Source organism: Aspergillus pseudodeflectus, assembly GCF_044049435.1.
Source record: "Aspergillus pseudodeflectus strain CBS 756.74 chromosome Unknown BJX68scaffold_43, whole genome shotgun sequence".
Classification (NCBI taxonomy): domain Eukaryota; kingdom Fungi; phylum Ascomycota; class Eurotiomycetes; order Eurotiales; family Aspergillaceae; genus Aspergillus; species Aspergillus pseudodeflectus.
The window spans coordinates 51,767-74,242 of NW_027263819.1; the positions used below are offsets into that span (position 1 = coordinate 51,767).

Here is a 22,476-nt window from a genome sequence, read left to right on the forward strand (position 1 = left end):
TTTCTGAGTTAGGGTGAGTATGGGTGATATGGGTGAGAATTCTGGAGACTGGGGTGAGAGAGGTGAGAGAGGTGAGAGCGGGTAAGAATAGGGTGAGAGGGGTGAGAATACCCACTGCGATGCGTTGAGTTATCCTGCAATGGTAGAAATAAAAGCCGAGGGCGCAAGTCCAGTCTACTATTCCTAATTTTTTTTTTTACCTAGCTCCTCGACCGAAGATGCTCCTAGGAGGAATACAAAAGAAGCTAGACCAGAGGAAGGTAGGTGCTATATCACGTGGTTTTACCTCACATTGGATGCGGGACGACTAAGCCTGGAGCCTGAGGACCCCGCTCTCAGTATAAATACCGGATCTTCCCCACCGCCAACTTTTGTTCTCCTCTCCACATCCTGTTCTTTCCGTAGATGGACAATGATGAAATACGTTCAAGTGAAATCCATAGTGTACCACCATGCCATCTGGCACCGGGCGGAACACCTGGATATACTTGCTGAGTCCACCTGTTCCATTTGCACACACCCATGTCTTCTAGAGCTCTCTTTCTCAATAGAACCCCATTTATCTAGAATCTGTCTTTTTGAGGGTGGGAGTGTATATGAGCGATATGGAAGACAGGAAGGGCGTAATCATGGACTCTGCTTGTTCGTTGGTTATATTATCACCTGACTTCCTTCCCTTCAGTCGATAGTCGACACCTCCGCATCTCCAATGTCACAACAAACTTTATACTTTACGTTTCCGTCCTTCTAGCTACGCACACTTCCCATTCCTCTTCTTGTGGTTTTAGAGGCTGACCGGGAACAAGAGGACATTTCGATGCTCAAAACGCGTGCAAATTGAACTGAGAGACCCTTTCCCACGCGAATTCGAAGAACTGCTGCAAGGACTACTACAAGAACGAAGGGGGTGGAATCTGTTAAGGCACCAGCAGCTGACACAGACATCCAGGTCACCATGCCGTCCTGTCCGAGATAGCTTCGATCTCTAGACACCACGAAGAATACTTCTACGTTCCCCATTCATCATCTCCTGGCAGGTTATGGCCCGGTTTCCCAATTCCTCCTTCTTTGATCGCCTGACGTTCGAGATTCCCCACAAAAACCGACATTTGGTAACGGCTCGGAGGATCTCCAAGAGTGAATCAGTGAGTACCCGAGCCCCACGGGTCCATGCCTGCCGAGAGATGTTGAACACCGCTGCAACGAGAGTGAAGGTGCATGAGAGTCTCGAGACTACTACCCGCTTACCCCCTGATCTAGACTGCGTGACTGACAAAGAGAGTACACATGGACCGGCTTGTGGTGCTGCAAGCAGGTATTGCCACGCTGAGCCTCGGATGTACTGATTTACAGTCGGCGTTGATCTTCGTATCCTGTTGACTGATCAAGGAGACGGCCTGATAATGGTATCTATAGCTGTCATTGAAGTCGGAGAATGTTGACACTGTTTATTGATATAAATATGGCGTGTATGTGGCAGAAACAGCGTTGTTGATACTTCCACGGTGCTGAAACTTCAGTATTTGTAGTCATGGAATAATGGCACTTCGCTCAACCTCGATAAGACCTGGAGCACGCAAAGCGGCCGCCATGTCGTCCTAACACTCCCTCTGCCTATTATATGACTAGCATGATCAGCGTAGGATAACCTCTCTAGCAGCTAAGAGACACTAGTAACTACAGAATGAAGAAGTCGTGGGTAACTAGTACATACCCCGGCATGCTATACTCCACGACAGCACCTGACCAATATAGCCCAAAGGCTTCTTCCCTCCCGCGTCAATCTAGCATCCTGAGCCCAATGTAGACTCGAGGTAGGGCTATGATTGAGTTTCCATCACATGCCGGGCGCATTCTCCGGAGTATAACGTGGAGTCGGGATATATCGGAGCTATCCAGAACCCAATCTTGACATCACACCATTAGATCAAGAATGGATCCGAGAAGCAATCCGACGATTATCGCAAGCCGAGGAATAGAAGCATACTCCGTAGAGTCAACGGAATCATGATACGCTGTACATGATCTGTGGGGTTTATTGAATTCTAGCTGCAGTAGCCAATATGAAGCGCTGAAGGAGGCATTCAGAGAGAGACTTATTGCCGGGTTGATCTGCAATTGAGGGCTTTCATTCGACGAATTACGTCATTTGAGCTGCGGGCAAAGGGAGGCAATTGCTCGAGATCCGGAATCCTCAATTGCGTAAAGCACTAGATGGATGATCAAGTGAGTACACCCAGATAACCGAGGTAACTATTTTGAGCAACAGAACAATCAGGCATGATGAGATAAAAGCTTCACAGTAAATCAATTAAACCACTCATTCAGAGCAGCAGAATTCGTACATATAGCGCTAAGTAGCAAATGATGTCAGATAGACAGCGATAAATCACTTTCTCAAGGGACTAGACTGTTTGGGTCCCAAAATATCGTCCAACAACCCACTCCAGAGCTCTTTCACGACACCGGGTCCAGTTTCAGATCCGTTCTGTTGCTTCTGCGCGGCAGCGTATCTTGACTTCCCGACTGCTTCCGTCAGGGAGAACGGGTCGATTTCGACGGAGTCATTGTCAACGACCTCGGACATGGGACTAGCCGAGACGTCTGCACCATCGCCGGCAACGGTGTAAACTTGTGGCTTCATGGGGGCGCTGGAGGGGTTTGTGGGGTCGTAGTGGTTGTAGATTTCGGAAAGGATCGGGACGGGGACGTCGGTTGTAGCACTGCTCTCCGAGATTGAGGGCATATAGGCAAAGTCGACGGTGGAAGTGTCGTTGACGGCTTTGAGGGAGCGGGAGGTGTTGAATGAGCGAGTGGGAGCACTGATGGGAGATGATTGTTAGGCTTTGAGTTCAAGGAAAATGCACAGCCGAGGGCCAAGGGGTATACGCACTCTGCTGGGGAGCTGCTGTTGATCCTCTTCATAGCAATGCTAAAGGCGCGAGACTGTAGGAAATCATGGTTGGAGAGACGTTCGACGAGCTGAAGGCGTTGTCAGTTAGGTTCAGTGATTCGGGACATTTGATGGGGAGTATATACCTCATCATGTGTTCCTGTGGCCCTCAGGGAACGCTTCTGGCATTCGCTCTTGAGATCTGCGATAGTGCGAGCGGAGTACAGGGTTGCACGATCTGTGACATTGGCAGGTTGCGCAGACTGGGCGCCAGTAATGTGAAGACCGCGACGGTGGGAGGGAGATACTGTGTGCTGCTGGGAGAGCAGGCGGAGGGCACGCATGGAAGCCGAGCGGGGGGCAGTCATTGTGAGTGGTGTAGATGAGTTTGTGGGATGAAAGTCGTGAATGACGAGATATATAGCTGTCGAGCGTTGAGCAGAGGAATGCTATGTATAGTGGTGCGCCAAGAGTGGATGATATGTATGCTACCAGGCAGCGGAATGTAGGTACAGTGGAGCAGGATGCGCTCGAGCAGGGTAGAGTAGGATAAAAAATAAGTAAAGGAAGACAAGAGGAAGAGAAAAAGAGGAGGAAGAGAGCAGCTTGAGCCGGGGAGCTCGCAGTACTTGAAGGAGAGCTCCGTGGAACACGGAACCGTTGGGGGAATGTTGAGCTCTCCACTCTGCCGCAGCGGGTGGACACTCGTCAGGACTGGGGGCTGGCGGTCTGGCCAAGTCGGCCGGATTGTTTAATAGTAGCGTCCCTAACAAGACTGATCGCTGAGTCTATCACTTCTGCTGGGTCAGGCGTACTCTCTGGAATACTGACATTCCATCTTTCCCACTTCCGCTTCCCTCAACTCTCTCCCTCCTTTTTCCTCGCCTGAAACAAGCACTTCTATTATTGGCCAAGACATGGATCGAGAACGGAGATTCATGGATTTGAGGAGGGGTAAATTGAGTTGACCCATGATCATCCGTCCAATTCAATTCATTTCCATCCACCCTTCGGCGACACAAGGAATGCATCATGGCTATCTCCCGTGTACAGTCCTGTGCGGGCCAATAACCATCGATCAGGACTGTTTACAAGAGGCAGATTCTGTGCTTGACAGAACCCCTGGCCACTTGGGATTCGGGGATTACGGCGGATTATTCCAACTATTCTCAGCCGTCTTGCAAATAGTACCGATAATATTGATGAGCAACCATCTTTCCCCTCCTCGTGCTGCAGTGCATCAGATTGCGTTTCGTCAAACCTGTCCAGTCCAAATGGAGTGTGCCCCGGAGTCATCCATGGGATTGCATTTGTTAGTCTTTCCAGCCCGAATCGCTGTGATTCGAGCGTCGCGCCGTTTGTACAGTCATAATCACCGTCCTATTATTCATGCTACGGGTGTAGAACCCAGTACTCCGTATATACCACTGCGGTCTTACGCGTTAACTCCGTAATCTCAACCGCTAGCACCTCCTCTTCTGTTTGCGCTGTAACGTCCCAGCAAGTCATGACGTGGAGGATCATCTCGTGGGTAAAACGAGCGCCGCTGCGGTTCCGTGGCTTTGGCCCTCAGCTCCTGATTGCAACCTCAAGGAAGTGCTTCGCTCAAATCAAGCACCACATGACTCTGCGAATCAGACATATTCCCTTACGTACAGCACGCCGTTCTCCAACCGTGCTCAAGAATACATTGTAGAATAAACAGAGCTAGAGTTACGGTGAACGGAGTATTTCTCAGACCCCCCCAGCGAATGATTGTCGATGATCAATTCGCTGATCATTCCATGCTTACTCGGAGTATGATTACATTTACTGTGTAGATTGAAGAATAAGTCGGCTCCTCAAAAGAGGGCGGAGCTTGACTGTTTATGGGGAGAGGCTAGTCCTTCGGCCAGCCTCAAGAGGGCTCACGTGGCCTGTTTCACCGCCCCTCAACGAATCGAAACGAGGCAACTCGATCGGAGTTTCCCTGAGTTTCCGGTCGGTTCATGGGTTTTCTGTTGTTGAGCTCTGTGATTCATGTTCGCGAGTTCCGATGCTGGCTTGAGTCCTGACCTCCGGTCGGATTTCTTATCTTTTGATTACAGATTCCCTTGGATCTTACGGCTGTCCGCCCAAGACCGGTTCCGGCCAGTACATCGACGTATGTGCCATGTGCCATGTGCCATGTGCTGTGTTCTTCGTACTTTGTATAACGCTCTTAGCGTGCTGATGTCGCTGCAAACTGCAAACTGCACACTTCATGGCATGGTATCTAAATTGCCAACCCTATCGTGGCTGAGCTGTATCAACGTTATCACTAGGCAGCATCATAAGTTAATAATAAGAAGGATTAATCATCAATGATGCAACACAGTGTCTATCTTCATCGTATATGACCTATCGCTTGGGTCTGCGATAGGCCATGCCTCGCATGCTAATCCCTGCACAGCGTCATGGTCATTGGCCAGTCGTCCCTAGAGCTTGGACATCTTTACGCTCCGACCTTTGGCTATTTTCCGAGCGTACGGATGCAAAGGACTTCCCGGGACGAGATGATCAATATCACCGGTGTTGACGAGATGAGGACCGGCTTCCTCAAGTGACGTTATTCCGTTATTTCGCATGGCCGTCTCTAGCTCATCTTGCATAACTGGAGCGCTGTCAGTAGATGAGAAGAAATGATACGGGAACGGACATCTTACTGTCTATCAAATGCTCGACTCCTTCTTGACCGTAGTTGGTCGCAAACAGCATGCTGCGTCCCATACCCACAGCGGTTGCGCCGAGGCAGACAGCTTTCAGAATGTCTGTTCCTCGACGGATGCCGCTATCCACATAGATTTCCATTCGGTCGAATATCTCCGGACAGCGCTTATGGAGCTCGAGGAGTGTAATGATAGACGGGGGACTTGTATCGAGATTGCGCCCTCCGTGATTGCTCAACAGAATCCCATCCAATCCAGCTTGCATTGCGAGGACGGCATCATCTGCAGACATCACACCCTTCAAGCATACAGGAAGATGAGTATGCTTGCGAACCCACACAAGGTCTTCCCATGTCAGTCCGGGATCAATGAATCCCGCCATTACCCGCCCAAGCCCGCCTCCTTTGCTGTCATTCTTCGCCTGGGATGGCGACATAGGGACAGATAGACTCTCATCAGCCTTGACCCGCTCGTCTGCCTCTCGCTTCCCTGGCCATGCTGCATCGACAGTCACGAAAATTGCCTTGATATTGGGGTTCGCCGAGCATTGGCGCAGCAGCGCTGCTGACTTTTCGCGCTCCCGGTTGACGTATAACTGGAAGAAGAAGCTTGCCCCAGGAGCAGTATTCTTGAGATCTTCTATCGTGTAGGAGGAGTTATTTGAGACCTGTCCATTATCGTGAGGAAATACTCGTCTCAGGAGGTTTGGGCTGACGTACTCCTTGCATGATTCCTCTGCTTTCGCATGCTCGCGCAATGGCCCGCTCACCTTCTGGATGAATCAACTTGGCCATAGCCGCAGGGCTGACGAATAATGGGAGCGAGACGTCGACTCCGAGGATTTTAGACTTTGTATCCACCGAGCGAACATTTCTTAGCACACGAGGTCGAAACCATATGCGGTCAAAACAAGACTTGTTCGCGTCCCGTGTAATTAGGTCTGTCGCAGCACTGGAGTAAAATGCCCACGTCTTTTTACTGGCGGTTCTCGAAGCAACATGCTCAAAGTCATGCGAGTTTATCAAGGTTTCGAGTGGAGGTTTGTCATTTTCCCAGACTGCTTCAGGATTCTCACTCGTCGGTTGCTTGTGCCATTCCTCGTGTATTGTCGACTCATCGAGTTTACCTTTGTACTGCTCCGGAGCCAGCTCTGCCTTCAGAAGCCCAGGCGCGTGTACTTCAGAGTAGGCCTTGGTGGCATCGCGGCCGGCGTATTTGAGGATAACTAAATAGAGCATCCAAGTCAATGGAAGCAGCATGCATTTTGGAACCTCGAGTCTCACCTGAGGAGCCCCCAGGGTGTTTTCCAACAAAGTCTGTAACGTCCCACACCTGATTATCGACAACGATCCAGCAATCATCAGGACCTTTGTGATTCGATATCTCGTAAGTCGACAAGAGTTTGTCTTGAGCCATCCTTTTTCGGATCGCACTAGTTTGCTCAGCTGCCAGTGAAAATTGCAAATGGAAGACACGGATTTCAAAAAGTCGCAGGTGGAGAGCCGGGCACACCGCCAGAAAGATGGGGTAGCGATGTGAAGTTATACGAGAGAGTGTCGGGCTAAGTGCGTCCGAGGTAGCACTGAAGCCCTTCGCAACCTGACCCGCTCTCCGCACTTCGTTGCGAAAATGCGGAGAATGCGGTTGGTCCACAACGGGAATAACTCCGCGCTCGGCATGCGTGAGTGAGGTGAAATCATCTTGCGAAATCGTTGAGCCTCATAAGACAGTGCAACAGACTCCCGTTTAGGATATCACTGCAAATATCAAGGGCGTGGTATTGATGCCCTTCATAGTGCGGCTTGGTGTCCGAAGAATCTGTTGTTGGTCTTGGGGACTGGCTTTCTCCCGAGACCCTGCTAAAGCGGAGAAGACAAGAAACGATAATCGCCAATCACGGAGAAGGGATTGGCATGGAATTCGAGTCTCGGTCGAGATGGCGGAGGTCGAAGAGAGCGCGATCGGATGATTCCCGAGTCTTCGTGCGGAAAGAGAGAGCCTGAGGCAGGATATTGAAATGTGCGAGCCACAGTGGCTGAAGCGCCAAGCCTCTCAGGGCACAACATCATCGCCTTTTTGAGGTTATTCAAGTTGAGACGCCCAAAAAAAGAATCCGGGCTCAATCACTGCTTGAATTCTGGCTTCTTGACCTGCCAATGATCGGAGGCTTCTTTGTAGACGGCGCTTTGAAAAGACTGGGAAATACTTGTAGTTTTTCTTCTCTTTGTGTCCTTCGCAGAAGCGCAGTGCCCCGACACCTCTCCTGGAATACACGGGGTATGTACCTATTCTTCAATTTGTTGCATTAGCTTATCTGGCTAAATACTGGTCACGCATATTCATTCCTCGCTTCTGTGTAATCATCAAGCTTACAATTAAACAGTGTTTTCTACAAATCGCATCGTTTCTCGACCTGCTCCCCGCTTTCCTAAAATCGGCGAACGAGAAGGTCAGTGGTACTCTTCGTCGTCCACTTTCTCATCCAGAATGGGTGACACAAGTACTTCCCTAAGATATGTGGATGTACGTGTTCTCGCAGCCCGGCTGTTTCCATGACCAGCCTGAGGAAGCTGACCAAAGGGCATCGTCTCGGAAACTTAGATTGGGATCAACTTGAGTGATCCTGTATTCAAAGGGAATTATCATGGTAAACAGGTCCATGAAAATGACTTGGATGATATTATCCAACGTGCAAGGGACGTGGGCTGCCAAAAATTCATGGTGACTGGCTCGGACTTAGGGGAATCTAAGCATGCCATTGATATCGCTCGAAAATACCGTATTCTCGAACCACGCCCCTCTGTTTCTACTGCACAGGAACTGACATTCTCTTAGCGGGATTTTGCTATGCGACGGTCGGGATTCATCCATGCCAAGCGAAGCTGTTCGATAGTTACCCTGGTGGTCCCGAGAAAATGCTAGAAGAACTCAAATCCCTAGCCTTGGAGGCGAAGAACTCAGGCCATGTTGTCGCCTTTGGTGAGTTTGGGCTTGACTATGACAGACTGTTCCTGAGCGCCAAGGAACCGCAGCTGAAGTATTTCGAGGCCCAGCTGGACCTTGCGGTGGAAATCCAGCTCCCGCTCTTCCTCCATTCACGAGCAGCCCACGAAGACTTCGAGCGACTCCTGACGCCAAGGCTGGAGAAGCTCCCAAAGCGAGGGCTTGTTCATAGTTTTACTGGGACACTAGAAGAGATGGAAAAGCTGGTGGCGCTTGGTCTGGACATTGGTATAAACGGATGCAGCCTGAAGACGGAGGAGAACCTTGAAGTCGTCAAAGCAATACCGTTAGACCGAATTCAGATCGAGACTGATGGGCCCTGGGTAAGACCTCTTCGTTTATCCGTCTCCGACTCGCTCTTCACTTGGGTGTACCTGACCTGACCTCAACCCTTCTAGTGTGAAATCCGCCCTTCGCATGCTTCTTCGAAATTCCTACAAGGGGCACCTGCGTTACCAAAGGCAGTCAAGAAAGAGAGATGGCAGAAGGGCTTTATGGTGAAAGGTCGAAACGAGCCTGTTGCCATAGCCCAGGTCGCGCATGTCATCGCCGGTGTCAAGGGGATAACGGTGGAAGAGGTCTGTGAAGCGTAAGTTTCGCTTAGTCAATTTTGATCGCTGTCCTGGCTAATCATGTATGTATCAGCGCCTGGAAGAACTCGATTGGAATGTTTGGCCTTGGGGAAGAAAGCTCCTGATATCGTCTCTCTACAACTACCTTGCCTTGAGTCGGGTGGTGTCATGTCGGTTCAATGGTTTATTGGGGCAGAACCTGTCTTGTACTCCGAGGCCGTGTAAAACTAAGATTGAACGTCGTCCTTGCTCTTGAACTAAGTTTTCGTAGGAGGCGTAGAGCCATGCTTGAGCAGCAACCCTTTTCCTGTCCAGTCGTTGGGACATAGGACCTCGCCTCCTTCCCTCTTCAACACGTCCTCCCATCTTCATTTACTTACTCTGGTGCTGCTACCATTATCCAGCTTATCCGGCTTGCCAAGCATATTTATCAACGGGACTATCATTTACCTGATATCATCTGTTCTGAGACTTGATACAGTAAGTTGGGTCTGATTTCGTTCTGCTGCTGGTGCTCCTGGAGCGTTTGTGCCGCTTTGTCCTCGTTCTTTCTTCCTGCTTGTTGAATACATCTCCTTTCAGTTATTGTGATTTTGGAGGTTTCAAGTTCTTTTTCTGCAAGTGCTTTCCTCTTGTTTACATCTCTTCACACCTCACCGCCCCCATGCCTTCTTCACTTAACACAGCGGCTTTTCCCTAGCATATCTTCTGTAAAGCAACCACTCTATTACAGAACCTTTCTTTATCTCTTGCGTTTAATCCAGTTTTGACTCGTCCTCATCCTTTACCATGAATCCTTGGCCTTGAAATCGACAGCTAGGCCTCCGAGTCTACTGCCTTCGTCTGCTTCGTTTCTCCTGCTTTCCCTCTTTTTTTTTTCCTTTCTGTTTCGTTGCGCCATTTACTGATTCGCGATTTTCTCTGAGAAGTTACGCCTTCTCGAATTCTTGGTATATCGCGGCAGTATCCCTCTAATGCCAAACGTGGAGGGCACAGTAAGGCATCTCGCTCGCGACGACCACGGAAACACGATCACCATGTCCCACCCTTTGACGAAGATAGATTTGAACGGCGCCACTCAGGACACTCAAAGTAAGTTACTCTAGGCTCTATAGGCCGTGCTATCTGCCTGTTTATTCAAGTACGTTCTCTTGCTAACAACTGTACTCCATAGCCGAAAAGCAGGTCGTCAAGGTCTCCTCCCCAGAGGCAATGGAGCCCTGCAAAGAAGCATCCAAACTACCTGAGAACTTTGGCGAGATTGTGCAAGGGATTTACCGCAGCTCGTTTCCTCTACCGTCGAACCTTCCGGCACTAAAGGCCCTCGGCTTGAAAACCATCATGTAACTATGCCCCTTCCAAGACCCGCTTCAACCTCCTGCTGACATATGACTTTTAGTACTCTTGTCGAAGAGCCATATGAACAAAGCCATGAGAACTTTGTAAAAGACGGTGGAATTACGCATCATCGGATTGCATTCATTGCAAACAAGGACCCAAGTGTCAGGACTCCAGAGACCGTTGTGAACCATATTATGGAGATATTGCTCAACAAAAACAACCATCCGGTGCTTATCCACTGCAATAAGGGAAAGGTGAGTACAGCCAAATTTACGAGTCGCTTCCAAGGTTAACACCACAAATAGCATCGCACTGGATGCGTGAGCGCCTGTTTCCGCAAACTGCAGGGATGGGACTTGCGGGAGATCATTGATGAATATGTCCACTACTCGGGCAAGAAGCAACGACAGCTCGACAAGGTGTTCATCGAGGAATTTGATCCCTCCAAGCTCATGCAATTGACTCAAGCTTCCGGTGCAAAACTCTGGCGTCCCGAAGGGAACCACTTCAATATCGAAACCGATACGGATGATGACCAGTCTAACAAACTTCACGAACTCCCTTGCAACGGCATTCGCGTTACTTAGACTCGAAACTATCGACTCCCCGACTTTCGCTACGGCATATGTGACATTAGCGGCGTTATCTGGATCAATTCGGACTATGGAGCAAGATTCTATGGATGGTGGCGTTTCTTTTTGTGGTGTCATCTACTGTTCAGAGGCTTATTGAATTGCGGCGCAAGAATCTCGAAATAATACAGCGTTGACATTGAGACTATCTTGGGTTTTGTTGTTTCTTATCAATGCATGTACAATAAAGCTTGTTCATAGGGGCAGAGGAATGAAACAAGTATCCCATCCCACTTATTCGATCTGAATAGGTTCAAAGTTCTTGGCTCGTGTTGCGGAAGTACAACCCTGGGTGCCTTTGTTGTCTTAGGGCTAGCCTCCACTTCGAACCTAAGGGTCTCCACATTTTGCACTTACATCTATTTCAAATATCAATTCCTTGACTATACACTGTATATAGCGCATTCAGAGATGTTCTTCCATTGTCTCGTTCAAGAGCATCTCACAGTCGCTGTTTTCCTCATCTAGTATTTCAGTCCAAGTGCGCCACCGAGGCGCCTGGCTCAAGAGTTCTTCTCCAGCATACCCCTGCATAATCATGTCCCCGTCCAATCTATCGACGTCACCAATTTCAAAGCCTCCAGGCAAAAACGATCGCGACAGTCTTGGAGCGAATACAGTGGCCCAAGTTTCCGCCACCCCCTGGTCTATTCTGGCGTCGGAGTAATCATCTAGCATCTCCATAGGCTGCTCTGTTTGGCTGTTTCCGAATATGATGCTTGATCCGCAACTTCCAGCGTCGCAGACCTCGAGTTCAAAGGGTTTGTCGCCAGCGATTAGGTGGGGGTCGGCCCCGAGGCCGCAATTGTTGTAGTCATCGTAAGCATCACATCCCTCCAAAGATTCCTCCAAAAGCATATCCTCATCTTTGTTCTGCCTATCCACTTCCATTCTAAGGAAGAATCGTTCATGATTCAGTTGTTTCGGCGTAGGCGTATTGTAAAGCTGCTTTTGAGCGATGCGCCAAAGGCTTTCCTTCAGATAAGCCTTCGTATCATCATTATACGTTGAGATCGACGGTCGATTCTCTGTTCGGTTTTGCTCCCTGGTGTAGGCGAGACGTTCTTGGAGAGATCGGTTTTTGCCGGGCTTTATCCAATAGGCCATACATTTCGCAATGGACGGGATCAAACGCGCTCGTTGGTTCATGCCCTGGATGAAAGTAAGTTAATGTTAGATGCTGCACATAACCTCAACGATCATATAAGCTTACTTCAAGATATTGCGGCTTGAATACCGCGGGGGCTAGTCTAGATAGACCCTGGAAGCTCTCCGTCCTGGGAGAATTGTCTGGGCGTCGCCGGCGCACATGCCCCGAAATCAGTGTTCTGAAGCCATCTTGAAACAGTTTACTGAGATCTGATGAGCTCACAACGCCTATTGGAGAGGAACTGTCAGGCTTCTGTCCTTCATCCACCTCCCTGGAGCTCTTGTCGAATATCGTGTCACTGCTCTTCGTAGCACTCAAGATGCTCCCCGGAGAAAGGTATACTTGATCGCTATCCAGGTCCTCAAACTCATGCAATTGTAGTATATCCTCGAAACTTTGTGGATCTTCACTTGGAGAGGCGGGTATTGTGGGGGACGGCGCATACGTTCGGTCTCGATGGCTTTTGTGGTTGTAACCCAGTAGGATATCGACGGAGGTTATATATGCGGTTGGGACGCGAGGAGGAGGCAGGAAATCGCCAAGATTTCTTAGTACTTTCGGGACTCGACATTTTTTGGCCGCCTCGGTAGAATCAAGTCGTCTTTGTATTCCGAAAGAAAGCTCAATTTCCGGCGGTATCTGGTCCGGCGGCTGTATACAGCTTTGGTAGAGGGCACTCAGTCCGAGCTCGGACCATATCTGTAGCGATTGTTAATATAATAATAGACCTTTTGAATAGGCTTGGGAATCTCAGCTGAGATTCCTACCTTTGCTTCGCAAATCGCATCGCCTAGTTGAGACGCAAAGTGCCCAATCAGGTCGTGCAGGCCAGGCGTGCACGCAATAGTGAGGTTCATTTCGAGGCCGGGCGCTTGAGATACCCAAACGCTGCCGGAACAAAGAAGCTCCCTCAAGCGCCCCGGGTCACAGGGTAGATTTGAGCTGTCTGAAGAAGATATCGTCGCAGAAGCACGTACTGACAATTCCAGGTCTAACACCGGAGAAGAAAAGCTTCTCTCTCCGAGTTGTATGGTCTGGTTCATGTTATATGCTCCTAGAAGCTATAATAAATGCACATATGATTATCTTGGAATGACAAGGCGGAATGCGATTGGAGAAGAGTAGGATGAAAAAGAGTAGTATGATCGAACTGGAAGTTGCGAAGATGGTCCCCAATCATGACCGACACATACGGCTTGATTAGCTTAGCACCAGGCACATGGGCATATGAGAGTAACAGCATAGAAATAAAAAGGCTAGAAAATCTTCTAATCAAACTGAATTAGATGTGATCAGATATGAGTGGACTGATCTGTAAATATAGTTCACAAGTTATATATTGGAAGGGTGGAGTAGCCAGTACAGAGAGTGAGAAGTCCTGCATTTGGCGCTGTACTCATTGAATAGACGCGAGTACTACTAGCTACTAGTACTACTTTCTTTCGACCTACTTTACAATTCCTGCGCTTATAAGTCTTACATATAGTACTACTAGAAGTGGAGAGACATTCCGTCTTTGTGGACATAAAAATAGAACCTTATCGATAAGCCACCAATCACGTGTGCTGGCATCCCAGAACGTAAGATGGTTGTCCCAGCCAAACTCAATCACTTGTCTACTTCGAAGATGGTTCTCCTGAGCCACAAAATCAGCAATGCCAGATGATGAGAGACAACAGTCTCCCCTGGCTGAAGCTAATCGGCGCACAGAGCCGGATTCAGAGCGATTTCTTTCAGACTCGTCGAGCGAAGACTACAATGATACCATTCATCCCAACATAGCCAACCTGACCCCCGATGAAGGTTCGCGATTCACCACCTCTCCCCTCTCGGACGGGGAGGGTCGCACTCCCCGGACACAGAATCGGGTGAGATTTGATATTGAAGACGAAACCGAGGATGAGCGCCGTACAAATAGCGACCCCCGTGACTCCGGAGACGTACTGTGGCTGGATGAGGAGGACTACACCCACACGGACAGGGGCCTCTCAGGGCGGCACCATGCTGGTCAAAGAGTTCCCCTCCTGACAAACATTGAGGCACCTAGCGTGACCCTTGCCACGTCTGAGGAATTCTTTCCAGAGGAGCATCTCGAGAGCGCTAGGCCAAGAAGCGGAATGAAGATGGCCTTCATGAACATGGCCAATAGCATAATTGGCGCCGGCATAATAGGCCAACCTTACGCACTTCGCCAATCAGGCATGGTGATGGGGATAGTACTTTTGTTGGCGCTAACCATCACGGTCGATTGGACTATCCGGTTGATAGTGGTCAATTCCAAGCTGAGCGGCGCGGATTCCTTCCAAGCGACAATGCAGCATTGTTTTGGCAAATCAGGCCTGATTGCCATCTCTGTTGCGCAATGGGCATTTGCGTTCGGTGGTATGATCGCCTTCTGTATCATTGTTGGAGATACTATACCCCATGTCTTGGGTTCTCTGTTTCCGTCTTTGCGGGAAATGTCATTCCTATGGCTCCTCACTGATAGACGGGCCATTATTGTGCTTCTTGTCTTGGGCATCTCATACCCATTGTCATTATACCGAGACATTGCCAAGGTTCGCAAACCCCCGCAGGCGAAGGTTCGTCGCTGACTGTTCTGTAGTTGGCCAAAGCATCTACTTTGGCTCTGATAAGTATGGCAGTAATTGTAGTTGCCGTGCTCACGCAGGGCTTCCGCGTTCCGCACGACTCCCGTGGCGATGTGAAGAGTCTACTATTGGTTAACTCTGGCTTCTTCCAGGCCGTTGGCGTAATCTCATTCGGTAAGACTCAATCACTTTCTGTTTCCTGCACCACCATGCTGACCACATGTAGCGTTTGTATGCCGTACGTAGCGAATAATCTCTCCTCAGGAACTCAGAATCTGACCCCTTCAAGACCACAATAGCCTTCTGATCTATGGCTCGCTGAAAAAGCCAACGCTGGACCGATTTGCAACCGTTACTCATTACTCGACCGCGGTATCGCTGATTATGTGTCTAACCATGGGCATATCTGGCTTTCTCTTCTTCGGCTCACAAACCCAAGGCAATGTGCTCAATAACTTTCCGTCTGATAATATTCTGATCAACATAGCGCGGCTGTGAGATACCCTCCTCCCTCGAGACGCGTTCATGGTCTGACACTTGATCATAGTTGTTTCGGATTGAACATGCTGACTACATTGCCGCTCGAGGCATTCGTTTGCCGGTCGGTGATGACCACTTACTATTTCCCTGATGAGCCGTTCAATATGAATCGACATCTGATATTCACGTCTGCCTTGGTGCTCACGTCGGTAGCCATGGCTTTATTGACCTGCGACTTGGGCGCTGTCTTTGAATTGATCGGAGCGACAAGCGCGGCTTCCTTGGCGTATATCTTCCCGCCATTATGCTATATCAAGTTGAGCAACGCCTCTCGAAAAGAGAAAATCCCCGCCTACCTGTGCATCGTCTTTGGGGTGACTGTAATGGGAGTCAGTCTCTTGCAGGCCGTTGGGAAGATGATAAATAGTATGTGCTCTCCATCTTTTGTGTATAGCCCGGGAGGCACCTGCTAACGACTCAATTTTATAGACGAAGGTGGGGCAGCAACTTGCAGTGCCTAGCATTGCGCAAGTGTACTAGCTTATGTATCCGACGCCTACTACATTGCGGCTCATCTATTGCAATCACTGTACATATAGAATTCAGCCTTGACTGATCTCCCTGACCTGATTAGTATTTCCCTCCCAGGGGTCTGCCTTTCTTGTTTCCAGGTGTCCAGTATCACCGACGGCTGCGCAGAATCCCGGCCATTCTCTAATTTTATTTACATTCATTTAATATGTATACTGACCTTAGCCCAGAAAAGAATGGATATATTGCTGACTGGGACCAATTCCCGTATTTGTTTACGGCCAGCCCCGTTTGCGTGTCCTAGGCAGATTGAGCTTGGTTGAGCAAAGTGAGCAGAATATCTGCCGTTTTCTGCACAGTCGCGTTTGCAGCCTGAAACCCTGGCGACCACAACTCCCGACCTTCTTTCTCTTCTGCTTCCCGTCTCCCCCCTGCAAAACCCATTTCATAACAACCGTCCCTGAAGAAGTCTAGTTTTCGCTTTCTTGCATCCTCATTGTGAGGTGGCCAGCCAGACATTGCATCTCACTTCGCCCTTTCACGAAAGGTATATGCTAACACATGCTCAATGGTATCATAAGTGAAGTCTTGACTGACACAGTTTTCGAAGTGTTACCCAGCAAAACATCCTCTCCTCTCGTGAGCTCCCCATTTCATGTGGATTGTCTTGAGCATAGCTCTTGCTTCAGTTCACTTCCACTCCTTTTTATTTCTACCCTCGTTTTATCTTTCGTCAGCCTGAAGGAATAACGCCATTCTGCGACTGCACTTTTTACCCTTGCCTATTCCACTCGGGCTTGACAGAATCATCGGTGTACGATATGGTAGAAACAGCGGCGGAGCGCCTGAACAGGCTGCAAATGGCAAGTAGTTCTTGCAGTCCTTCCAGATTCGTGGCAGATTGCTAACACTAGTAACACCATGTACAGGAAGATTTAGGCACGGCCCGCAGAGAATACATCTCAACAGTCGACAGAACGAGACTAAGGAACACACGGGTTGAAGTCATTGAGGCTACCAGAAAATCAAATCTTCCCGGATCAACCGAGCAGCGTATTGCCGGAGCGAATAAGTCTCGACTTGAAGGCTGGGCCAGTAAGCTCCCACTACCTGCTCCTTGCTTCTTGCAAATGCTGACATATGACCAAGACGTGTACAAGGAAATAGGCGACACCGGAGACCTTGAAGGTCTCGATCCCCTCTTAAACGGCCAAAGTCACCGTTTGCAACTCAACGACACGATACGACAGATGAAAGAGTCAAGTCATGTCCCTTCCGGCCGACAGTTCGATGGCTTTGCGAAGACTTCACAAAGGATACCATCCCTTCAAGGTCCTACGACCAGGTCGACGTCGGCAGCTTTCCGTGGGCCAGGGCCACGACCCTTTGAGCCAAAGCAGCTTGCTGCCAGGTATGGCCAATTATCTCCGTCGGATTTAGGACATTCTAACGCTCAATAATAGGCCCGCTTCAAGGACACCACAGCCTGGACCAGGGCGTCCCCAATCGCGCATTTCACTTGACCCGGCACTTGACCTTAATAATGGAGTCTCGAAAAAGACGTTCAAGAAGCAGAATTCGGCTGGAAGATCCACCAGCAGTAAGGGATTAACTCCTGAAACTCTGACCGTGAGAAAACTAACCGCAGCCCCCAAAAGGTGCGCCAAATATTCCACCCCTCAAAACAAGGCGGCCTATGTAAGTTCTGCTTTGACCATGCTTCAACCGTGCTGACGCCACACCCATAGCTTTAATGGCCCACGGGCTATTAGCTCTCCCGAGGATTTTATGGCAGCAGCCCGCAGCAATGCCGCAGCGTAAGTTCTGAGGCTTCTCCACCACTTCGACGGATGTTATTGACCGTAACAGAAAGGAAGCAGCAAACAGACAGCCGGCAAATTCGAAATCACCTTCTCAATTTCAATCGGCATCCAGTGCTGTAAAGCCACTTCCTAACAGCCCATTTCCAGTTCGGAAGATCGAGTCTGAGGATAATGGCCACTCCACGTTGACTAACAAACCCATGCCTACTGATCCTGATGCTAATCTTGGTTCAGAAAGCTCTAATCCCCGCAAACAGAAATCATCTGGAGATAATGGCTCTTCCACGTTGGCGAATCAACCGAAACCTACCCAACCTGCTATTAGTTCTCGCTCGCCGAGTTCTGACACTCCCAGGGAAGACTCAGCAGAAACTTCTGTTGACCAAGCTAGCCAAGTGAAGGACGAGCCTCATTCCAAGGAGCCTGCTGTAGCCGATCAGAAAGTGATTCCAGTCACATCCGTCCAGGAAAGCGCTGAGTTACTACTTGATTTGAGTTGTGCCACGCCCGGCGAGCTCGGATTGGAGCCCGGAATGAGCCCAGCCCTGGTAGAACTGCAAGGCTTGGAGTTTACACAATTCACAGAACCACCAGAGACCCCTATTTCTGGCATACCAAGTGTTAACAGAAGACTTGACTTTGGAAGCACCGAAGCTGAATCAACTGCGGCGGAAATTGATGAAGCATCTTCTAGTCCCATAGACGAGGAGCTTGCTGCAGAATATCGGCGTGAGATTGATATAATCTGCAATCTTCTGGAACAAACAACCTTGACAGATACCTTTTGCTCCAAATTAACGGAATGCAAAGAGGAGCTCGAGCTTAGGCTACGACTGCGGCGCGCTCCCAAGAGCGACGTGGAACATAGCGAGCAACTTTCAACTTCCAAAGCTCCTGTGTCTGAAAATCCTGAGATCTCCGCCTCTGCTACCTCTGAGAACGTAGCGAGAGCCAGCGGTGAATCGTCGAGCCCTTCAACTGACACACCTCGTTCTCAATCTCGTTTGAATGCTACGGCCCCTCAATTCACGCCGCAATCATTCACGCAGTACCGCTCCATATCGAATGCTACTTCCACCGACTCAGTGGGGAGTTTCCAGCCCACGCCAAGCAAAACCTCCCGTCAACCGCAGCCAGAGGGCGCTTGGAGTGAAACCAGTGAAACCCAGGTCAGCCAATTGGCAATCGACCGGGATTCGTCACAACCTCGTCCCGAATCTGCCCCGACTGATTCTACGGTTATTGTTTCTAGAGTGTCTGATTCCAGTCTGTCCACTCACATTTTTGGGGACCACCTCCTGCCCGGCGGCAGGACCAGGAAGCCAATAGAAATCAAGAGACCAGAAGAAGCCAAGCAAACGGAGGAAAGCCATATCATTGGGGACCACTTGCTTCCAGGGCGGCGCGCAACACAACCATCGACCACAAAGCCAGGTACTCACACAGTGGCTTGCTCGGTCCTAGCTCGTAAGTGTCAACACACTCTACTCTTCTGAAGCCATTGAACCTGATTTCCTTTTTTAGACGCAGCCGCTCCAAAACCAGGCCACATAAGCTTCTCCCTACCTCCACCGCAACCCAAACCCGCTATCCAGAAAATCGCTGTAACCGCGAAGTCTCCAAACGGCTCTACATTGGCACCTAACGCACCTGCGTTCAAACCATCTACTCTTTGCCTCAGGCCCAGCAACAGAGCAGCCACCACTGGCCCAGCTACTGACATCCTCAAGCCTGCGCCGGCAATACTGGAGTCAATTCACGCCCCGAAGCCCCAGCCACAGGCAACTTTGGTTTCAGCAGCGCCGAATAATCTCTCAAATGGACATGGGCTTCAGGGTTCAAGATATGCTGACGCAAAGTGGCTCTGAAAATCTTCCATCTTGTTTCCATGGTTCCTTTGCTTACTCGAGTGCGTCCCAGAGGAGAGATCTAGGCTGAGGGAAAAACCACGGCGGTGTGGAAATTTTCCTTTTGTTAGCAGTGTATTTGTGTCTCAATTCTCTCTTCTATGATCTTTCCTGTTTTCCTTCGTCTTTTCTGCCCCGGTTTAGGGTTCTGCATGTCATAGCGGCCAAATAGTGCATATGGCATACGAACTAATGGACATACGTCTTGCGCGACTTTCATGCCTTTTACCACACAGCGAATAGGACTGGATTGTTTAATATTCTACTGGCTCTGAATTTAGGGCTCAAGAACGAAGACAGGCAATGTGTGAAAACAGATCAATAAAGGGCAACTTCGAAGTTACAAACCAGGTAAATGCAGTCCAATGCATTGCATCTAACCACAAAAGCAACATGCAGACGAGGTGGTTCAAGCTTCGTTCCTAGTTCAACCTGAACGCCGAGTCGCCCCGGTAACTCCAGACTATAAAGACCAGATACGCATCTGCAAGCACAGAAAGAGAGGTAAGAATTGATGTCTAGATTTCGAGATCTTTAAAGAAGGGTATAAGTTGCGGTTGAAGGGCGACCTCAGCGCTGTTGCGGTGGGTGTGGGTGGGTTTGTTGTTGATGCTGTTGTTGATGGGAAGTCTGGTCAAGCCTCGCTCGCTTTGGGTCATTAACAGCGCCTATTGGAGCAGGCCCGCTGCCACCAGGCATAGTTGCATTCGTCACGTCGTTTAGAGGAGGCCGTTTCCCGTTCGCATTTGGCGGTCCCAGCCCAGGCCGGTTCGCCGCCAGGTTGTTTGGCGCAGCCTTAGGGTCGAGATTTGGTCGCGTAAGCGGACGATAGGATGATGTTGTTGGCCCTCTGTTCATAGGACTGCCAACTCCGCTACCACCTGGAGCACCAATCTTCCTATGCATGTCCGTGGAGGGATTGATGAAATCGCGCGGTTGGTTTGCGGCTGGGGATGCACCAACTAGCATTGGCTTTGAGATTGGGACACTCTTGGTGTGGTCGACGCCTGCTGTTTTACGAATTGATGGGCTTTCTGCATGGGGATCAAAGGCCGGAGCAGAGGTGGCGGCACTGTGAGGGTTGTCTCGTAGCATGTCGACTCCGCGGGCCGAGAAGAATCCTACAACAGGAGGTCGTTGACTGTCAACCCCTGGTGTGCCTGGAGCGGCCGTGCCTTGCGCTTGGGCGGGTTGAGCGTTAGCGCCAAACTCTTGTTTTATTGGAACCTGAGCCACCGGGCCCGATGCTGTGCTGTCATAGCTGGTCCGTTGTTGCCCGGGAGGAATATGCATTCCGTTCTGAAATTGTCTGGGTGCGTCCTGAGGTGGAACAGACCGCCGTTGATTTGCGTACTGATCTTGCACCGCCGGTGGGTACGTTTGGCGGTGGGTAGTCTGATTAGGGATCAGTCTAGCACCTTGGATTTGGTTCATCGGCCTCTCTGGCCTTGACGGTGTAACGACATTGGGGTTAGTCCGTGTTGGCGCGCCGGAAGCGTAGCTCGCCGGCCTCGGTGGAACACTGGCTCTGGAGGCTGGTGCTGGCGGTTGATACATCCTTTGAGGGTCTGTGTCTACCACAATCTCATCCGGATTACCGCCGTCGCCAACGTTGAAATCGGTTTCATCAAACACATCACCTAGGTTGGTTAGCGAGCTTGAGGTATGGACATTAGGTCATGCCAACCGTACTTCCGAATTCTGCATCAAGATCTTGCAAGGTATTCTCGACTGGTGGGTTCCCCCTTGCTGCCATTCCAGGACGGGGTGGTAAGTCATCGTCATCTGGAGGTGGTTTTGGCTGCACCGGCTCCCTTTTTATAGGAGCGAAGTCCGGATGACGATGGAGTTCATCAATGTCTAACTTCGCCTACAAAGCATATTAGAACGCGGAGAGATTGAGGACTTGTAGCCAGCGAACGTACCGGTACTGTCCTCACTTTGGTTACCTTGGAGATGTAGTCCTTATCGTATATACAATTGCCCAAAACATTGCCGAAATTGCGCAGAGCACGCTTCAGGGCGTCTGTGGTGGCTTCTTTCTTAGCCTTTTCGAAAGCTGCCGCCTTGCCTTTGCAGTTCTCGATGTGTCCATATCCGACATCCTGAGTTTGCCCAATGTTAGCGAGGTGCTCTGCAAATCGTGCCTTGGCCACGAAAATGCTAGACACTTACCTCATGATAAGCCCCATCTTTTAACGTCACCCGCACTATCACAGATAAACCTAGACTAATTTTCCCGGTGTTCGGGGCCTCATCCACCTATAAGGCAGCGACTATTATCAGCAACCGCGGAATGGTACAACAAGAGCGAGGCTTGACCCCCCAGTAGCAACGTACGAAATCAATCTGAATGTTTTGAATTGAGCTCGACCACCCGTTGAATCCGAAAACTTCATTCGCAAGGTTTATGCATTTGTCTGCAGAAAGGTAATGCACTTTCTGGCCAGCAGCACCTGGTCGTGAGGAGATGTATTCCGGTCCTAATTTCTTCTCGAGGCGGGCTTGCAGGGTGGCAATTTCGTCGGAGGTGTATTGGTTAAGGCGTGATGGAGATTCTTCGAATGGATTTTTGGTGATAACCCCTGTTGCATTTGGCATCGTGATGGTCGCCGGGCCGCTCTTATGCTGGTCGCCGACGCTGAGGACGCGGGACGCGTTAGTAGCCTACGGGAGGCATCGATTTCGGGCTGGGGGGGATATAAACATACGCTGGCATGTTTATGGTTATAGATAGATTAGTCTATAATGGGTGTTATTGGAGACTGTGTGTGCATTTGGACAAAAGATACCTCAGATACGAGGTTGTAGTAGGCTTGCGGCTTGGGTTTGGACGCGTCGGGATACGCTGCCCATCGCGATATCA

General features: G+C 49.8%; 8 protein-coding genes across 8 annotated transcripts; 4 read left to right on the forward strand and 4 right to left on the reverse strand.

Annotated features, from left to right (window-relative positions):
* Positions 1–1,867: 1,867 nt before the first annotated feature.
* On the reverse strand, positions 1,868–3,562 carry BJX68DRAFT_151102 (uncharacterized protein). The gene is made up of 3 exons (XM_071036672.1): positions 3,040–3,562; positions 2,894–2,982; positions 1,868–2,822 (listed from the first exon to the last, which is right to left on the reverse strand). Exons 1-3 carry the CDS (start codon positions 3,259–3,261, stop codon positions 2,390–2,392), a joined length of 744 nt encoding a protein of 247 aa, XP_070895877.1. The 5' UTR covers positions 3,262–3,562; the 3' UTR covers positions 1,868–2,389.
* Positions 3,563–4,833: 1,271 nt separating this feature from the next.
* On the reverse strand, positions 4,834–7,511 carry BJX68DRAFT_243407 (FMN-dependent dehydrogenase-domain-containing protein). The gene is made up of 3 exons (XM_071041144.1): positions 6,300–7,511; positions 5,578–6,247; positions 4,834–5,525 (listed from the first exon to the last, which is right to left on the reverse strand). The coding sequence occupies exons 1-3, from the start codon at positions 6,939–6,941 to the stop codon at positions 5,350–5,352; spliced, it is 1,488 nt and encodes a 495-aa protein (XP_070895878.1). The 5' UTR covers positions 6,942–7,511; the 3' UTR covers positions 4,834–5,349.
* Positions 7,512–7,605: 94 nt separating this feature from the next.
* Positions 7,606–9,450, forward strand: BJX68DRAFT_243412 (3'-5'-exodeoxyribonuclease). The gene is made up of 6 exons (XM_071041145.1): positions 7,606–7,857; positions 7,964–8,103; positions 8,182–8,359; positions 8,416–8,906; positions 8,982–9,172; positions 9,229–9,450. Exons 1-6 carry the CDS (start codon positions 7,737–7,739, stop codon positions 9,278–9,280), a joined length of 1,173 nt encoding a protein of 390 aa, XP_070895879.1. The 5' UTR covers positions 7,606–7,736; the 3' UTR covers positions 9,281–9,450.
* A 742-nt stretch (positions 9,451–10,192) lies between these two features.
* Positions 10,193–11,083, forward strand: yphA (tyrosine phosphatase family protein; the record flags this gene model as incomplete). Its single annotated transcript, XM_071046453.1, has 4 exons — positions 10,193–10,247; positions 10,330–10,498; positions 10,555–10,750; positions 10,802–11,083. 4 exons carry the CDS (start codon positions 10,193–10,195, stop codon positions 11,081–11,083), a joined length of 702 nt encoding a protein of 233 aa, XP_070895880.1.
* Positions 11,084–11,533: 450 nt separating this feature from the next.
* Positions 11,534–13,135, reverse strand: BJX68DRAFT_269846 (uncharacterized protein; the record flags this gene model as incomplete). The annotated part of the gene is made up of 3 exons (XM_071046454.1): positions 11,534–12,280; positions 12,342–12,977; positions 13,046–13,135. 3 exons carry the CDS (start codon positions 13,133–13,135, stop codon positions 11,534–11,536), a joined length of 1,473 nt encoding a protein of 490 aa, XP_070895881.1.
* A 766-nt stretch (positions 13,136–13,901) lies between these two features.
* Positions 13,902–16,136, forward strand: BJX68DRAFT_243418 (putative amino acid transporter). Its single transcript, XM_071041146.1, has 6 exons — positions 13,902–14,836; positions 14,884–15,043; positions 15,096–15,107; positions 15,159–15,363; positions 15,417–15,775; positions 15,839–16,136. The coding sequence occupies exons 1-6, from the start codon at positions 13,934–13,936 to the stop codon at positions 15,868–15,870; spliced, it is 1,671 nt and encodes a 556-aa protein (XP_070895882.1). The 5' UTR covers positions 13,902–13,933; the 3' UTR covers positions 15,871–16,136.
* BJX68DRAFT_243419 (uncharacterized protein) lies at positions 16,116–19,856 on the forward strand. Its single transcript, XM_071041147.1, has 9 exons — positions 16,116–16,427; positions 16,491–16,743; positions 16,810–16,975; positions 17,030–17,291; positions 17,344–17,480; positions 17,539–17,578; positions 17,629–17,697; positions 17,750–19,170; positions 19,228–19,856. Exons 2-9 carry the CDS (start codon positions 16,702–16,704, stop codon positions 19,569–19,571), a joined length of 2,481 nt encoding a protein of 826 aa, XP_070895883.1. The 5' UTR covers positions 16,116–16,427; positions 16,491–16,701; the 3' UTR covers positions 19,572–19,856.
* Positions 19,854–22,459, reverse strand: BJX68DRAFT_243423 (RAD52 DNA repair protein RADC). Its single transcript, XM_071041148.1, has 5 exons — positions 21,951–22,459; positions 21,786–21,872; positions 21,536–21,715; positions 21,303–21,480; positions 19,854–21,250 (listed from the first exon to the last, which is right to left on the reverse strand). Exons 1-5 carry the CDS (start codon positions 22,209–22,211, stop codon positions 20,181–20,183), a joined length of 1,776 nt encoding a protein of 591 aa, XP_070895884.1. The 5' UTR covers positions 22,212–22,459; the 3' UTR covers positions 19,854–20,180.
* Between the last annotated feature and the right edge of the window lie 17 nt (positions 22,460–22,476).

What these genes read in the sequence shown, in the direction of transcription:
- BJX68DRAFT_151102 (XM_071036672.1), bottom strand. Translation starts at nt 3,261, where the DNA reads ATGACTGCCCCCCGCTCGGCTTCCATGCGTGCCCTCCGCCTGCTCTCC. An exon ending in CCACAGGAACACATGATGAG is followed by an intron (nt 2,983 to 3,039) that starts GTATATACTCCC and finishes CAACGCCTTCAG; the next exon opens with CTCGTCGAACGTCTCTCCAA. An exon ending in AACAGCAGCTCCCCAGCAGA is followed by an intron (nt 2,823 to 2,893) that starts GTGCGTATACCC and finishes ATCTCCCATCAG; the next exon opens with TGCTCCCACTCGCTCATTCA.
- BJX68DRAFT_243407 (XM_071041144.1), bottom strand. Translation starts at nt 6,941, where the DNA reads ATGATTGCTGGATCGTTGTCGATAATCAGGTGTGGGACGTTACAGACT. An exon ending in GCAGAGGAATCATGCAAGGA is followed by an intron (nt 6,248 to 6,299) that starts GTACGTCAGCCC and finishes GATAATGGACAG; the next exon opens with GTCTCAAATAACTCCTCCTA. An exon ending in AGTCGAGCATTTGATAGACA is followed by an intron (nt 5,526 to 5,577) that starts GTAAGATGTCCG and finishes ACAGCGCTCCAG; the next exon opens with TTATGCAAGATGAGCTAGAG.
- BJX68DRAFT_243412 (XM_071041145.1), top strand. Translation starts at nt 7,737, where the DNA reads ATGATCGGAGGCTTCTTTGTAGACGGCGCTTTGAAAAGACTGGGAAAT. An exon ending in CCTCTCCTGGAATACACGGG is followed by an intron (nt 7,858 to 7,963) that starts GTATGTACCTAT and finishes ACAATTAAACAG; the next exon opens with TGTTTTCTACAAATCGCATC. An exon ending in CTTCCCTAAGATATGTGGAT is followed by an intron (nt 8,104 to 8,181) that starts GTACGTGTTCTC and finishes TCGGAAACTTAG; the next exon opens with ATTGGGATCAACTTGAGTGA.
- BJX68DRAFT_243418 (XM_071041146.1), top strand. Translation starts at nt 13,934, where the DNA reads ATGCCAGATGATGAGAGACAACAGTCTCCCCTGGCTGAAGCTAATCGG. An exon ending in CTGATCAACATAGCGCGGCT is followed by an intron (nt 15,364 to 15,416) that starts GTGAGATACCCT and finishes ACTTGATCATAG; the next exon opens with TTGTTTCGGATTGAACATGC. An exon ending in CGTTGGGAAGATGATAAATA is followed by an intron (nt 15,776 to 15,838) that starts GTATGTGCTCTC and finishes TCAATTTTATAG; the next exon opens with ACGAAGGTGGGGCAGCAACT.
- BJX68DRAFT_243419 (XM_071041147.1), top strand. Translation starts at nt 16,702, where the DNA reads ATGGTAGAAACAGCGGCGGAGCGCCTGAACAGGCTGCAAATG. An exon ending in CCAAAGCAGCTTGCTGCCAG is followed by an intron (nt 17,292 to 17,343) that starts GTATGGCCAATT and finishes GCTCAATAATAG; the next exon opens with GCCCGCTTCAAGGACACCAC. An exon ending in GGCTGGAAGATCCACCAGCA is followed by an intron (nt 17,481 to 17,538) that starts GTAAGGGATTAA and finishes AGCCCCCAAAAG; the next exon opens with GTGCGCCAAATATTCCACCC.
- BJX68DRAFT_243423 (XM_071041148.1), bottom strand. Translation starts at nt 22,211, where the DNA reads ATGCCAAATGCAACAGGGGTTATCACCAAAAATCCATTCGAAGAATCT. An exon ending in AAGATGGGGCTTATCATGAG is followed by an intron (nt 21,716 to 21,785) that starts GTAAGTGTCTAG and finishes GGGCAAACTCAG; the next exon opens with GATGTCGGATATGGACACAT. An exon ending in TCTTGATGCAGAATTCGGAA is followed by an intron (nt 21,251 to 21,302) that starts GTACGGTTGGCA and finishes TAACCAACCTAG; the next exon opens with GTGATGTGTTTGATGAAACC.